The sequence below is a fragment of the Lepidochelys kempii genome, chromosome 13, assembly GCF_965140265.1.
Source record: "Lepidochelys kempii isolate rLepKem1 chromosome 13, rLepKem1.hap2, whole genome shotgun sequence".
Lineage (NCBI taxonomy): Eukaryota > Metazoa > Chordata > Testudines > Cheloniidae > Lepidochelys > Lepidochelys kempii.
Window position 1 is genome coordinate 30,310,750 of NC_133268.1, and position 15,068 is coordinate 30,325,817.

Sequence of the window (15,068 nt, forward strand, 5' to 3'; positions counted from 1 at the left end):
ACAGGATGACCCAGGTAATTATAGCCTTGTCAGCCTGACCTAAATCCTGGTCAAGCTAATGGAGCGATGGATATGGGACTCGATTAATAAAGAATTAAAGGAGAGTCATGTAATTATGCAAATCAACATGGATTTATGGAAAATAGATCCTAGTCAATTAACTTGATGGGGGGGGGGGGGAAGATTAGAAGTTTGGCTGAGAAGGTAACAGTATTGATGTAATATACTTTGACTTCTGTAAGGCTTTTGACTCGGTACCACATAATATTTTGGCTTGGTCTACCCTACAGTTAGGTCGAGGTAAGGCAGCTTATGGGGACCTAATTATGTCAGTGTACACACCACAGCCTTGCTCCCAGCGATGTAAGTGCCCTACTACACCAACAAAACTCCACTTCCACAAGAGGCGTAGGACTTATGTTGGTGTAGTTAGGGCAACACAGTATCCCTGTAGACTCTGCCTTACTAATATCAGCTGTTGGTGGTCATTCTTGTCAATTTCTTGTCATGGAGCCGTGAAATTGACAAGAAAACTGGGATGTCACACCTGGGTGGGTGGGTGGGTGGCTCCAACTAGAGCCCAGCTGCCAGCCGGGCTGGGCCCACCTCGCTTAGAGCCACGCTGCCCCCCTGGGACCCAACTCCCCCGCGTGGCTGCTGCCGAGGCTCGCTGCTGGCTCCCAGGTGGGCCGCACCCTGGGCTCCCTAGGTGCTGCCTGCAGGTTCCCTTTGGGGAGCCTGTTGGCCGCCCAGAGGCTCCCAGCTCCCTGCAGAGACCAGGAGCTGCTCAGGCTCTGGGCATGGAGCTCCTTGCTGGGAGCCCACCCAGGCTCCTGACAGTTGGGAACAGAGAGCTGCGGGTGGGAAAGGCTCCTGGTGGGGAGCTACATGTGAAGCTCAGAGCCTAGTAAGGATGCTCACAACCAACGGAAGGAGGGTAGTGTGGACATGAACCAGTTACTGCAGTGGTTGTAAGTTGACCTAACAGTTTCTAGTGTAGACACGCCCTTTGATTTAAAAAAACGAGAATGATAAAAAATTAACATGGTACACATTAAAACAGATTAAAAACAGGTCTCAAAATGTAATTGTAAATGGGAAATAGTCCTCAAGCAGATGTTTGTAGCGGGATCCCAGAGGGATTAGTTCTTGGCCCCAAAGTATTTAACATTTTTATCAGTGACCTGGAAGAAAACATAAAATGATCACTGATAAAGTTTACAGATGAACTAAAAAATTGGAGAGTGGCAAATACCACTCTTCATTATTTACCATTCTGCAAGTTTTTGGGTTAAAAATTCACTAATTCAGCACGACCTGGATTGCTTGGTAAACTGGTGCAAACAACCAGTGTGTGTTACTAATATGGCTAAATGTAAATGTGTACATCTAGGAACAAAGAATGTCAGCCATACTTACAGGATGGGGGACTCTACCATGGGAAGCAATGCAGAAGAAGATTTGGGGGTCATGGTGGATAATCAGCTGAACATGTGCTCCCAGTATTATGCTATGGCCAAAGAGCTAATGCGATCCTAGGACACAATCAGGGGAAGCTCAAGGAGGAGTAAAAAGGTTATTTTACCTCTGTATTTGGCACTGGTGCAACGCTGCTGGAATCCTGTGTCCAGTTCTGGTGTCCGCAATTCAAGAAGGATGTTGATAAATTGGAAAGGATTCAGAGAGCCACAAAAATGATTAAAGGGTTAGAAAACATGCCTTACAGTGATAGACTCCAGGAGCTCAATTTTTAACTTAAAGAGAAGGTTAAGGGGTGACTTGATCACAGTTTAAGTATCTATAAGGGGAACAAATATTTGATAATGGGCTCTTCAATCTCACAGAGAACGGTGGAACATGATCCAGTGGCTGGAAGCTGAAGCTAGACAAATTCAGACTGGAACTAAGGTGAAATTTTTTAAGAGTTAAGAGTAATAAAGCATTGGAACAATTGTCAAGGGTTGTGGTGGATTTTCCATCAGTGACCATTTTAAAATTAAGATTGGATGTTTCTCTTAAAGATCTGCTCTAGGAATTATTTTGAAGAAGTTCTCTGGCTTGAGTTCTCCAGGTGGTCAGACTAGATGACCACAATGGTCCCTTCTGGCCTTGGAATCTATGAATCAAGACAAGAATCCACAGGAGAAATTTGAGGCACAGACGATTCACACTGAATACCTATCTGCTGTCCAGTGTCCAAGGCAGAACACTGAATGAACCGCCACTTCTCTCTGATAGTGCCATGGTTCCCAAGTGTCATTTCAGCAGGAATGCAGTACCTGGTGGTATCTCCCTTGGACTGACTTGAATTGCTTCCAGGGACAAGGCTTTTTAGGTTGTGGCATCATGACACAGAGCAAGGCTGGCCCTGTGGTTAAGTCAATACATCTGGACTTTATTGCAGACTCTGCCATAGAGACCATGTGACACTTTGCCTTTCCGAACAGCAGTTCCCTGTGTGTAACAGGGTTGTAGTGAGCACAAATTACTGTACGTTTGTGAGGCACTACCTCCCTAGATTGTGGCTTGCGGGATCTTGGTTTACTTAAAGCCAAGCCTGTGCACTGTAACCAGAGCTAAGCTACAGAGCAGCTATTTCAGTACCTCCATTAGTTAATGCTGACCGTGGCATGTTGGGTGAATGTGTTGGCTTGGACAAAAACGTGCTCACAAATTGAACACCACTCAGGTACTAGATAAGAATTTCTTTAAAATTTATTGGACTAATTGTGTTACATTCAATATTTGATGTGTTTCTTCTGGACAAATAATTGGCCTAAATACATACAAGCCTTTGTGCCTTCCCTAAACAAATAAGAGATAAAGTACTAGAGACAAGGGAACATAGTTCACATCTTCATATTTACAGTTTGCCTTTACTTTACAACTTAGCGCCAGTAATATTTACAGAAAAATACAATAGAAACAAAAAGATCATGTCTTGGCAACATACAGAAGTTCACACAAAGTGTACATGATTTTAAGCACATGATACCTGGCAATCGCATTTCAAACCAGTCCTGCTAAAACCCGGTGTGGAAACAGTATACATTTGGTTCCTTCAAAAACATCAACCTTTAAACGGTGTGATCATTGAATCACATCTAACTTTTTCTCACCATTAAAAGTCAAATTTAGTTTGCTATCCTTCAGGCTAAACATCCAGAACACTGCATGAGAGAAATACACAGCTATCTGTTGTGAAGCCAGTGGTTCGATTAGTTAGGCTACAAAGGACTAGCTTCGCTTCCTACAATTTCTCTGAGGATGCTGTCCACAAAGGTATCTAATCTTTCACTGACATGGATTTTCCCCTTCATTTGCTGTAAATTTGTAATACCCTTAGTACTTTTTACAAAGATACTTTATAACTCTTTAAATGAGATGTAAGATCCTAAAATTATTGCAACTCTAAGACAGAAATGCTAACAAGATGACAGTATGTTACCTTTTCTCAAATTCTATTGAAATAATTTATCATTAAAAGGATACTCTCAGTTTAAACATTTTTACAAACCCCAAACAGAATGTTTTCAGGGTATAAAAAGGGAAAAAAGGAATATTTAAATTGAGACCTGTGTAATGTTTGTAACCCAAATATTGTAGTGCTATCCTGGTGCCTGAGACTAGACTGAAAATAAACTATACGCAAGTGAAACAGTCAATATGTTGTCTAGCAAGAATGAAATGCAAGTAGTAAGTAAGCCATGTAAGCGTTAAGAAAATTTTGTGTGCGCGGAGGGGAGGGGGTTAATTTTCAGTTGAAATAATGTATGGTGTTGTTAGAAACATGTGAGGAAATCTGGATTTTTAATCTGCCAGTGTTCCTTTAAGCATGGCCAAGTCAAATCTCTCTTATGTGGTCTAACAATTTGGTGGTAAATACTCAGGGTGATATGCTGGATCTACTAAGGAGTAGTTATGTATTTGTGTAATCACTATAGTTTTATATTGGACAGTGTTTCTCTAGAAGTTCTACCCTTCTCACTATTTCAGACAAGTGAAAAACCATTAATGGCCAAGCCGTAACAGTCACGTGGTGACGTGTTAAACAGCCAATTGTAAAACCAAATTAAGATTGTGTCAGTAAGGTATAAAGCCCTGTTGCCCAGGCTCTGGATAAATACAGCAGTGATACGGGTATGCTCATGTCTCAGTTGAACTTAGAGACTCAAAAATAAACCATGAAATGGTCTTCACCCAACAGCAGATCTTTAATCTTTCTAAAAGTAAAACGTGAAGACTATTTGGCTTTCTTGGACTGAACATCACAAAAAATACCCATGTCCCTCTCAGTACAGCTGTCTTGATGTTTCAGACTCTTATTCAGGCCTGAATAACGGACAGACGGATGTCTTTTGCAGCTCATTAGTCTATATGTGAACTACTGGCTTTATCTAGACTATTCTTACATTGGTCAAACATATATGGTGGTTTGTTTTTTAAAAACAATTCTTGATAATGTGCAGACATTTGATTGCTCAACATGTTTATTACACCACTTCAGTATACATGCACTGGTCATGCCATTTAATCCGTGGACTAAATGTGTTTGGTCATATTAGATCAATAGGTACATAAAGACTGTGGGTAAATTTAGTGCTCATGCACTGAACGAGCATTGGCAAGATGCTACACAAGCTTCCCTCTACAGCTCTACCACTGGACTTCATGTCCGACCTGCAGCAACCCCTTTGCTATTTGAATCCTGGGCATGGCAGGACAAGCAATCACGCAAACGTTTGCAGTGTTTCTTTGTGGTCTCATTTTTCACTTGTGATCCACCTGGATTTGAACCCAGATTCCCAGAGGTGAGTTACTAGTATGCTAGCCCACTGTAAGGAGCACACTCCATCACCCAACCCCCCCTTTGTCACAGCCTCAAAAGTTCTTTCAGGTGGATTTTTAGGGCACTTTTTCAATTTATTCTTTGTAAAAGACCACTTCTTGTTACATTAATATTGTGCGATGAAATACTTTCCTTACTAAGCCTGTTTTGAAGTCAGAACTGTTGCAAAAAGTAACTTTCAAAAATAGAAAAGTTAAATAAATATCAAAACTTATTGTGATTTGCATTAAAAGTCTCTGAATGTCTTTTCATAATCCACATTTCATGCTACAGGCCTGTTTTACTTGGGACTAAAATATGCATATTTAACTGTGAGGTTAGGACACAGAAAAGGGAGGGTCTACGGTTCTGAAGAAAACGTTTGACCTGTGCTCACTAAAATGAGGGAATAGAGGAGTTTAGAGCTTACAAACCCTCTCCTTGCTGTAAAAGGCAACTGGCCACTTTCATCAGTCCTTAGGAAAGGAAAGCACTTTCAGAAACAGTAGCCACTACTTGAGATGAACAAGCTGAAAGCACAGTGTCTTTATAGTATTTTATGTTGAATTATGAGCTAGATGTGCAATAGTCACTACGAAGGGGCTGTGGCAGCCTGGATCATCCCAGAGTGGAAGAGAAAGCACATTCAGCAGGGTGACTGTTCTTTAGGGCATAGTTCAACAGTTTGAGGAGCAGTCTGACACCTGCACAAATATCAAAGAGTTAAACATTCTTTAATGGGCAAGCCCCCAAATCTCTTCTCCCATTTCAGCAATAGTAAAGCAAATGTTCTGGACCACACTCAGAAATATGGTTCCTGGTAGCAGTCCTTGTACATACAGCTATCTAAACAGACTTTCTGGAGAGTGTCATTTTTTGATCTGATGGTAAGCAAGCAGGCAATTTAACCATTAAAATGGGTTATTTAGTTAGCGGCATAAAACCAAATTGTATTAAAACCAAGTGACATTTTGCAACAGACTGTAATGCCTTAGCTTTGTTTATACACAAGTGCAAGACAACTCGGTTATCTAGTAGAAAAAAATTCTTGAAAGTAAGGTAATCTCAGGTTTTCTGTGTATACCTGGTATAAGTGTAAATATGCATAAAACTCAGTCATGCCGAACACCAGCAGTAATTCTGGAATTTATTGAGAGGTAACTATGGAATCACAGCACTTCAGCTATGGATTTTGTGACTTGATGTTTATGAACTAACCTTTTTCTCCTTCAGCTTGTTATAGAAGTTGAATGCGCTCCGTCAAAGAAGTCTCTTCTATTGAGTTTGGAGGTATTTTTAAGAACTTCTATTTAACTCCTTACGGTGGATGGTTAATGCTCCGAGATGGGGTCTCTCTTCCCCAGCAGGTGTGAAGGGAAGATGACTCTGTTCCTTTCTTCTTTTGTGCATGTGAGCATTTAGACAACTTTCATTCAGATGTGGGGGCCAGGTTTATTTGTATTTCATTTTCCATCCCCCTATGCAGAGATGGAGGTGTGTCCTTCTCACTGGATGAGATATTTATTTGTTCTTTCCTCTAATTAGGTGAGAATGAAGGTTGTGCTAAGAGATGTTGTTTTGAGTATCCAGGAGGACTGGTGAGGAATGCAGTGGTTGGTTGTGGGTGGGTGAGCAGGCAAGGTAAGTTAATATCCCAGCTACCATGTTCTTGATTTCATGTCTTGCAAGGAACTGGTCTCATGATCAGTTCTTGAACTGAATCTCCTGGAGCAGCGAGGAAGGAAGCCCCAGCTGTTAGTTCCTGAACCTAGCCTGGAACCCGTCATTTTCTGTGAACATGGGAGGCTATCAGGGCTGTATTCAAGCCTCTCTCAGACATACTTGCTATATTTTTTCTAACAGAATGGGGAAATGTTTAAATGGTGAAAGTGGTATAATTTCTGCCTCCTCTTGTGCAGGGGACATGGAGTTCCGTTCAAAGATGTGGTCTTATTAGGATGTTGAAGGTTGGGAGCCTATTCATTCCTGACTCCTCCTGCATGGTATCCACTGAGTCATTTCTCTCTACTCTGGAGGACTGAGGGGGAGATTTTTTGCAGGGTGGTTTGGGTTTTTTTGGTTGTCTAATTGTTTCGATTACTGTAGCCACCAAGCTCTGATCTAATTGTCCTGGAAGGATAGTGGTCTAGGGATTGCAGTTCTTGAGCCCAACCTCCTGGAAAAGTGAGGTATAAAACTCTGGCTCCAGCTGCTTGTTTCTGTATTTATTGACAATGTCAGCTATTTTCTGTTTTCGGCGGACATGTGGAGGGTTGTATGAATCACTTTCCAGCCTCTTTCTCCGACAAATATTTATTATGGTTTGTCTCACTAAGAAACCTGAAAGAGAAAAAGCAGAGTTAAGTTTAAACAAAATCAATCCCAGTTCTTCTCCTCTGCTTTCCCAGCTAGAGGACGGATATTTCAATCCGGGCTCTGTCCCAGCTAGAGCCCAATGGCAACTGTTGTCAGTGCTCTGGGTAAGTGACCCTTGTTAAAGGGTAGCTAGTGAGGAATCACAACTTTCCACCACCAAGAGGCCCCTTTGTTATTAAACATTATTTTAAAAGCAAATTTTCAATGTAATGCTTTAGAGATTGCCTGTTGGGCTCCTCGTTTGGCTGAAGCAGGGACTGCATGAAGGGCCACATCTGCTATTCCTTGACTGGCCAGCAAAAGAGAGTGGTTCGTAAACGGAGTCTCAGCCACCCCGAGTGAGGGAACATACTGCCTGCCCCGCTCTCGCAGTCCCAAGGGGCTGAACGCACCACCTCTACAGCATGTCGGCCCACCTGGGAGTCACGGGGAGCTGCAATCCTGCCCAGCTCTCTCGCATGGCAGTGCAGAGAATGAAAGTACTCGAGTGTGTAAAACTTAAGTCTGTTAAGGCCAAGTTCTCTGGGCCACCCCACCCCAGAGGCACAAAGCGAGGGAGAGACTGACTGCTTTTCTCTACCTGGCGATTCCCCCAGCATGGGGGAGCCCCAGTGGGAGGAGAAGTGGCTAAAATCATCATTTTATTTTCAAAGTTTTCAGGCTGTTTGTGATATTTGAAGATTTAAAAGAAAGATGATTGAACAGTCAGATAGCAAAGGCACTACTAGGTTCCCACATATACCCTTTCACAAAACAGAACTTACCAAGAGCTCTCCTACTAACTATCATTCCATCCACCAGGGGGATGACCATGTTGAATTTCCCAGTAGCGCCTTGCACTTTTATCCTGAATAACCCAGTGTTTAAGGGATGGATGAAAACCACAGGAACTTCTCTTTCAGGAGTGGTTGATCTAAAGAAAAAAACCAAACCACTTGTTAAATTAGTAACACAGAGACAGTATTTTGAGAGAACATTTAAGGGAAGGGGAAAGGAGACAATGTGCTTAGCAAGAACACTCAGAAATGGTCAGTAAATAAAACAAGCTTTTCTTTGTGCGAGATGGTCAATCACATTGTACACCACATAGCTGCTGAAAGTGTCACAACCTTTTAGGACGCCAGCAAAAAGGTGCCCGTGAGCCTGGCCAATAAGAGTTTCCACTGTCCTGTGATCTGTACTTAAGAATGGTGGGATCACCTAGAATGCAGCGTTTAGAGATCTCCTTCTGTGACAAGATTCCAAAGTGCTGCAGACACCAATTTAATAAGTTTTAAGCCATTTTATAAGTGAGTAGAACAGAAGTCGAGAGGGTTCGGTGGCTGGTCACACAGCCAGAGAGAAAACCCCAAATTGTCTGATTCCCAGCCTCATAGTCTAACCCCTGCAACAGAAGAGTCCTTTCATTAGTGGCCAGAGAAAAAGAAAGACTGAAAAACCACGTGAAGAACCTCACTGCATCATTCTGAACAAGACCGCATCTTTGACGTCGTTCTCATGCAGCTGTCTTAAGAAAACTGAACAAAGCTAATGTAGCCAGTCAGGAACTATTTTGAAGCCCCACATAAGCGATTGCTCGCAAAAAGTAGAAAAATTTTAATGAAAAGAAATTCGAAGTCATACCTTAGGGAAGTGCTACTATTTGATGTAGTTTCTACACCAGTGCTGGTCTCAGAAACCAGATCAGAGAGGGGAAAGTTTTCTGGAAGAAAAAGAGGTTTACAGTACAGGTTAAGTATTCACTTATACAAATTTAGACAGAAATCAAAACAACTAAGTTTAGATAATTTAAATGCAAACTACAGTGGTAAATCACAATCTACTATTTACCTAAAAACAAAATTCTCTTTAATAAAATATTTCACATACAACTCAGTTACTGGCCCTGTTATTACATTAATTCATTATAAAAAGCAGAAGTTCTACACACCTATATCATCATAACGTTCAACCCAGACCACAGACACCTTGGTTTCAGGTCCCATTGGTGGAATGGTCCGGCCCTGAGGCAACTTCTTTGATCTGGAAGTAGGACTGAGCTGTTTTGAAGAAGGGTAGAGTACAGTGGCATTTACAAAACAATGAAAATTAAATTAAACATTTAAACAAGCAACAATACTGTAGTCACTCTTAAGACATTTTTGGACATCAGAGAGACAAGAGGTGCACCACTAGGATGCACATGTGACAGCCACAAGATGGAGCTGTTGTTGTTTAGGCTACAGCTTTCAGGGTAGTTTTCAGCCTATTTCAGTATTAAGCCATGATTTGGGGGTTTTTCCACACTTGGTTTATAACACTTATTTTTATTGCTTGGGAGGTTAACACTGAAATCTGTTGAGGAACATCTCTCCGTTTACTTTGTTGCTATTGTCTGAGTTCAACTAGTTGAACTAACATCCTGGTTCATGCATATAAACACTGTGACATACTCCTGTGCTATTATGGAAGCCTACACATCATTCTTTGCAGCCCACAAGCTATGATGCTGCTCCGAAAACGGCAATGGGGTATTGTATCTTTCTTGTCTCAACAACTCCAGAGCAAATTTGCTCAGTTAACAAATAAGAAGATTTTTCTTAATTCCCTATATTGCAAACTCATTCTGGAATTGAAAGCTGACCAGAGTTCTTTCTGGCTCACCAAAAATCAATCAAAGATTCTGCCATCAGTTTACACATGATCAGCCCCGCTGAAAACAGACACAGCTGTAAGTAACTTAAGGTAGAATCTGATGCTGCAATGGGAACGCAGCTCAGAATGCTGGGGATGATGTGTACAGCAGAATCCAGCTCCTTTTCCCATCGCTACAGGGGATCGGCAGTGCTAATGGGAGCAAAAGGCAGTCAAACTTATTTTAGTCACTGGAGTGTGGCCACAGAAGTGTGGAGGAGGAAGGAAGAGCCAGGGAAGGGGCATCAGACCTTTTTAGTTCTCTTACTGGTGTGCCACTAGCTAAGTTACCCTCTTGTGCCTCATTGATTCCCCTGTGCCAGGGCGTTGCTCAGAGACACTCAGAGTCAAGGTTTTTAAGATACTTGAAGATCCTATAATGAAAGGTGCTAGGAAGGCAAAGGAGTGATATGAAAAATATTTCACACCTGTTAAAAAAAAGTTTGACACCTCTCGCCTATCAAACCCAAATGGTTTTATTTTAACCTTTCAAACAGATACACACACAGTCCTGTAACAGTGGAGGGAGATATTTTCAAATGCATAAAAGGCAATTGGACTTGCAACTCCCATGGACTTTCAAGGGAAGTTGGGTGCCCAGAGGTCATTGGCCATTGAGTGCTTTGGACGTTAGAAGAGATTTTGTTCTGAACTAAGTTATGAGCAAGGAAAACATAAGGCAGCCAGTTGGAAAATTCCATCAATTTGGGGTGCATGTGTGGGTGGGTGGGTGCGCTCTCCCCAGGGTTACCTGCCAATTGTGTTTCTTAGGGAAACAATGTTTTTATGTAAGAGTATCTAGCCCTTCAGGTTCCTGAAGGCAGTCATCCAAATGTAAATGGAGATAGCAACAGCCTGGAATCTGCAGACACATGAGCTGGAGGAGGCGGCAGAGTTCTCATCATACTTGGAGCAGCTGGCAGTACAGCTGCAATATTACACTGAGATCACCAAGGAGAGAAGGCAGTAAAATGGGCCTATTCCATGGATTCATACAATAAGCATCCAGGTCAAGATCATCAGGAGGGTCTTGGCACCAAGCTAGTCTTTCACATTTCCCTCTCCTATCATGTGCCACACTCTGGATGTCATACGACCTACACTTGTTTGTGACCAGCCACTGGGAAGTAGCTCCTTGGCAGCTATTTCTCAGTGGTTTGAGATATTTGTATTCAGTCACTGCATCAATACACAGCCTAGTAGATATAATTGCCTAGTTGTCAACATTAATCTTACCACTGCTGATTGTACCAGAATTATCCTGTTCTAATGAAGTTGGATAAACCTGACACATCTTGGTGATCCTTCATTAGAAAGGATATTCTATCGTAATAAGGCTGCAAGTGAAAAAACATGCAAAAAAAGTCTTCTGTGTCTCACTAATTTGGATAACTGACCATACGAACACTACTTTTACCCTATTATTTTTAGACAGTAATATTAGGCAGATGTTGATCCCTCATTGTGGTAGGCAGGGGTTAGTGATTTTCTATAGAAATACATCCAGCAGCATCAAGACAATACTGATCAATGGACCCTCATCATTCAGGGTTTGGGGTATGAGACTCTAAAAGCAGATAGTGCCATGCAGAACAGACAATGTCAGGAATAATCTTGCTAGAGATCGACTGTCCCTGGTCATAGCATTCAGACATCTCTCCATAGTTATGGTTGCAGCTAGTTCAGGGCCCACTGCTGCAATCTGATCTGTGCGGGTGGGCAGACAGGCAGACCCTTGCAGCCACAAAAACCTCTACTGACTTCAATGGGGTTCTATTATCTACATGGACCAGATTACTGGCTCTGGGCTTTATGAAGCGCATTTTGATTCTAGTCCTCCCCTTCAAATACCTTTAAAAGGTTAATTGGACCTGAAAGTTTGCACATGCTGTCTTTAGCCAAGAAACATGTGCTTTTATTTTCAAAGTTTTCAGGCTGTTTGTGATATTTGGAGATTTAAAAGACAGATCACATTTTTGAAAATAATGTTAATGTTTTTGGTCACATTATCTCTCAAAAATGGTCAGTCAGGAAACTTCAAAACTTGTCAAATTCAAGAGTCCTTGAGGAGATGCAATGTCATCTGAAGAGAACTGGGGGTTTAGGGTCAGAAAAACACAAAATTTAACCCTAACTTAGAATGTCCAGGCTTTCTAATGGTTTTAAAAACACAAACTATAATGTTTGCTTACTGTCTCTACCTAAGCTCCAGTTTGGCCAAGTCTTGTGCCCTGGAATATATGCTGCAATAAATGTAACAATCACTTACCTAAGCTTCTAGCCTGTTACCTTGTCAGTTCTCATAAACTAAGGCGACTGGATATGGACAGAATTGACACACTGACACAACAACTAGTACAGTTGGGGTAAAAAAATTGCCTGTCCCCATCCCCTCCCATTCTGGTTGTATGTGGAATGATAAAAAATGTGGGCATTTCCTAACTCCAGGATCAGAATAAGTATACAGCTCTACTCATTAGGAAGGACATATTCTTCCTCCTCATATTGCCCTGATTCCCCCTGCGATGACCAGCCTCCAAAGGGCAAGGAAGAATTGCATCTGCTTCTAGGCTTTAGTTACTGCAGCGACAACAGGCTCTCTGTATGAGGTACTCACAAAGCGGCATGTTTAGCAGGCATTTGTTTTTAAGTGGATAAACATGTCAGATTGAAGTCCCTGTGCTTCTCATTGACTCAGGGAACTAGAGACCTAAGGGACCACTGAAGTCAGACCAACTTAAAGATGGAAGTTTCATATGCTACTGCCTTACATAAAGAAAGGTTCTTTGCAGACAAATATACATGGAAGGCAATTGCAATTAGTTACATCATATGTTTTATCAGCTAATGCAATATATACCTTAAAGCAGAATCAAGAAATTTTGTTTAAAATGTTTAAGGTCTCAAATCAGTAACTGAATGTACTGTGACAAGGTTGGGCCAGATGGCTACAGGAGAGTAACAGAAGGCAGATATATTAGCCCCAGGCTAAGTAGGTCCCTTTTCCCTGGGTAAGGTAACAGGGAAGGTTCCAGAACCATCAGGAACCTTCTGGAGACAATTAAGATGACAGGCCAATTAGAACACCTGCAGCCAATCAAGAAGCTGCTAGAATCAATTAAAGCAGGCTAATTAGGGCACCTGGGTTTAAAAAGGAGCTCACTTCAGTTTGTGGTGTGTGTGTGAGGAGCTGGGAGCAAGAGGCAATAGGAGCTGAGAGTGAGAACGCAGAGACTGTTAGAGGACTGAGGAGTACAAGCATTATCAGACACCAGGAGGAAGGTCCTATGGTGAGGATAAAAAAGGTGTTGGGAAGAGGCCATAGGGAAGTAGCCCAGGGAGTTGTTGCTGTTGCACAGCTGTTCCAGGAGGCACTCTAAACAGCTGCATTCCACAGGACCCTGGGCTGGAACCCGGAGTAGAGGGCGGGCCTGGGTTCCCCCCAAACCTCCCAACTCCTGGTCAGACACAGGAGGAGTTGACCTGGACTGTGGGTTCATGAAAACGGCCAAACTGAGGGCTGCTGTGAAGCTCCAAGGTGAGCAAATCCGCCAAAAAGCGCAAGACCCACCAAGGTAGAGGAGGAACTTTGTCACAACACGTTTAGACTTTGGGCCAGTGTTTCATATAAGAAATGTGGTTTCTACAAATCCCTCACTTACAAAGTTATGACAGGATTGGTTTTGTACCCACCATAAACAGAACTCTTCCATGCTTGTAATTTCAGCAGCTGCTGCTGCAGGACTCAGCACCTTGAACTTTACACATGTACTGTAACTAACATGGGATTTTAAACAGAGCAGGTGGGAAAACTTTGCAATTTCAATACATACTGGTCCATTCTGAATTTCTACAATATGGGTTAGATTCTAACCAGTTTCATAAGTACGACATGCCAGTTTTCTTTGGACATGTTTCATGAGTTTGGGATGTAGACCAAGGGTTAGAATATTTAATCTAACCATAGGATTTTAAATATGTATATAAATACTATGACACAGCAATCTCCTACTGCTATTGCAACTGTGGGCATCAACAAAATCAGAACAGAGACTCCAGATTGCTGTTAATAATCACTAAGGCCTATTGATGAAGAGTTTCAAATACTAAAAAGCTGGATTACACATATCAGTGCTATAAACATCTACTGTATTTGCTGTAGAAACATAACAATTTGCACACAATACAGCCCTTTGCTGCAAATGATACATTGCCTTACCCGCTGCGAGGAATTGAGATTGTCTGTATGATTGGGGAAGAGTTCAAGTGTCAGAGATGGCTGCTTTAGTATCCCAGGCAGAAGATCCATGTTAGAGTCACTTTCTTGGTCTGAGACATTGCTTTCCAATGAATCAGCTGAAAGCCAAAAGGAAGAGGAAAGAATGTTTTCCTTCTGGCAAAAAAGGTGAAGTTTAAGATTCTGAAGTTAAATATGCCCATGATTACTCAGAGTACACAGCAATGCTACACATATTGCTAAAAATGGGACAGGGTGGGGAAAAACATGCCAAATCCAACCAAGGGTGTGAAGAAGAATGATAAGAGAAAAATATCAAAAGCTTGTTTCAAAGAAGCACTTGCCTTTTACAGAGCCCTCTAGCCGGTGTGTCATTAAGCTAGTAACCCCAGCCAGTTCCACAGAGAGTCAACACTTCAGTCAACAGAAACAAAGGCTGTTGAATAATCTAATAAGACTACCATGACACATGACCCTTGTCCTTCATTAGGAGGTGATCAACAACCATAGATTTCTCTGCAGTCTTAAAGTTATGCTCAGGTCTCAAGCCAGACTGATAAGGGACAAAGAAACTGTAGGAAACTAGAGGACAGTAAAGTTAGCCAGTCACTGCTAACCTGATCATCCACCCTTTTCCTTGGCAGTTTTCTAGACAAGGAGGAAGTAGACCACGCTTGACATCAGGAAAGATGGTATCTTGAGCAGACTCTAAACTGACTGGCCCTTTGCCTTCACAAAACAGGAGACCTTGACAATCCTAGTTAACAACAGATCCAAGCACTCTCTTCCCCCCTCCTCCATTTTTCAACAGCCATGTGTGGCAAGAGTCCATCTCCCAGATGGTAAAGAGAAGACCATTCACCACATTCAAAACTTTGGTCAGCAAAATGTGATACTTGACCAAAGCTAGCAGTCGGTTTGCCACCTTTTGTTCTAACACTGCAAATTGTATTT

At 42.0% G+C, this 15,068-nt stretch overlaps 1 protein-coding gene across 6 annotated transcripts in view; it reads right to left on the reverse strand.

Annotated features, from left to right (window-relative positions):
• Positions 1–2,693: 2,693 nt before the first annotated feature.
• RALGAPB (Ral GTPase activating protein non-catalytic subunit beta) overlaps positions 2,694–15,068 on the reverse strand; it is a 111,311-nt gene continuing 98,936 nt past the window's right edge. For all 6 annotated transcript variants that reach the window (XM_073309965.1, XM_073309966.1, XM_073309970.1 and 3 more), the window contains 5 exons: positions 14,097–14,233; positions 9,135–9,243; positions 8,828–8,906; positions 7,969–8,117; positions 2,694–7,168 (listed from right to left, as the gene is read on the reverse strand). In XM_073309965.1, the coding sequence (XP_073166066.1) occupies positions 6,975–7,168; positions 7,969–8,117; positions 8,828–8,906; positions 9,135–9,243; positions 14,097–14,233 (668 nt within the window). In that variant the 3' untranslated portion in view covers positions 2,694–6,974. The remainder of the gene's footprint in view (positions 7,169–7,968; positions 8,118–8,827; positions 8,907–9,134; positions 9,244–14,096; positions 14,234–15,068) is intronic.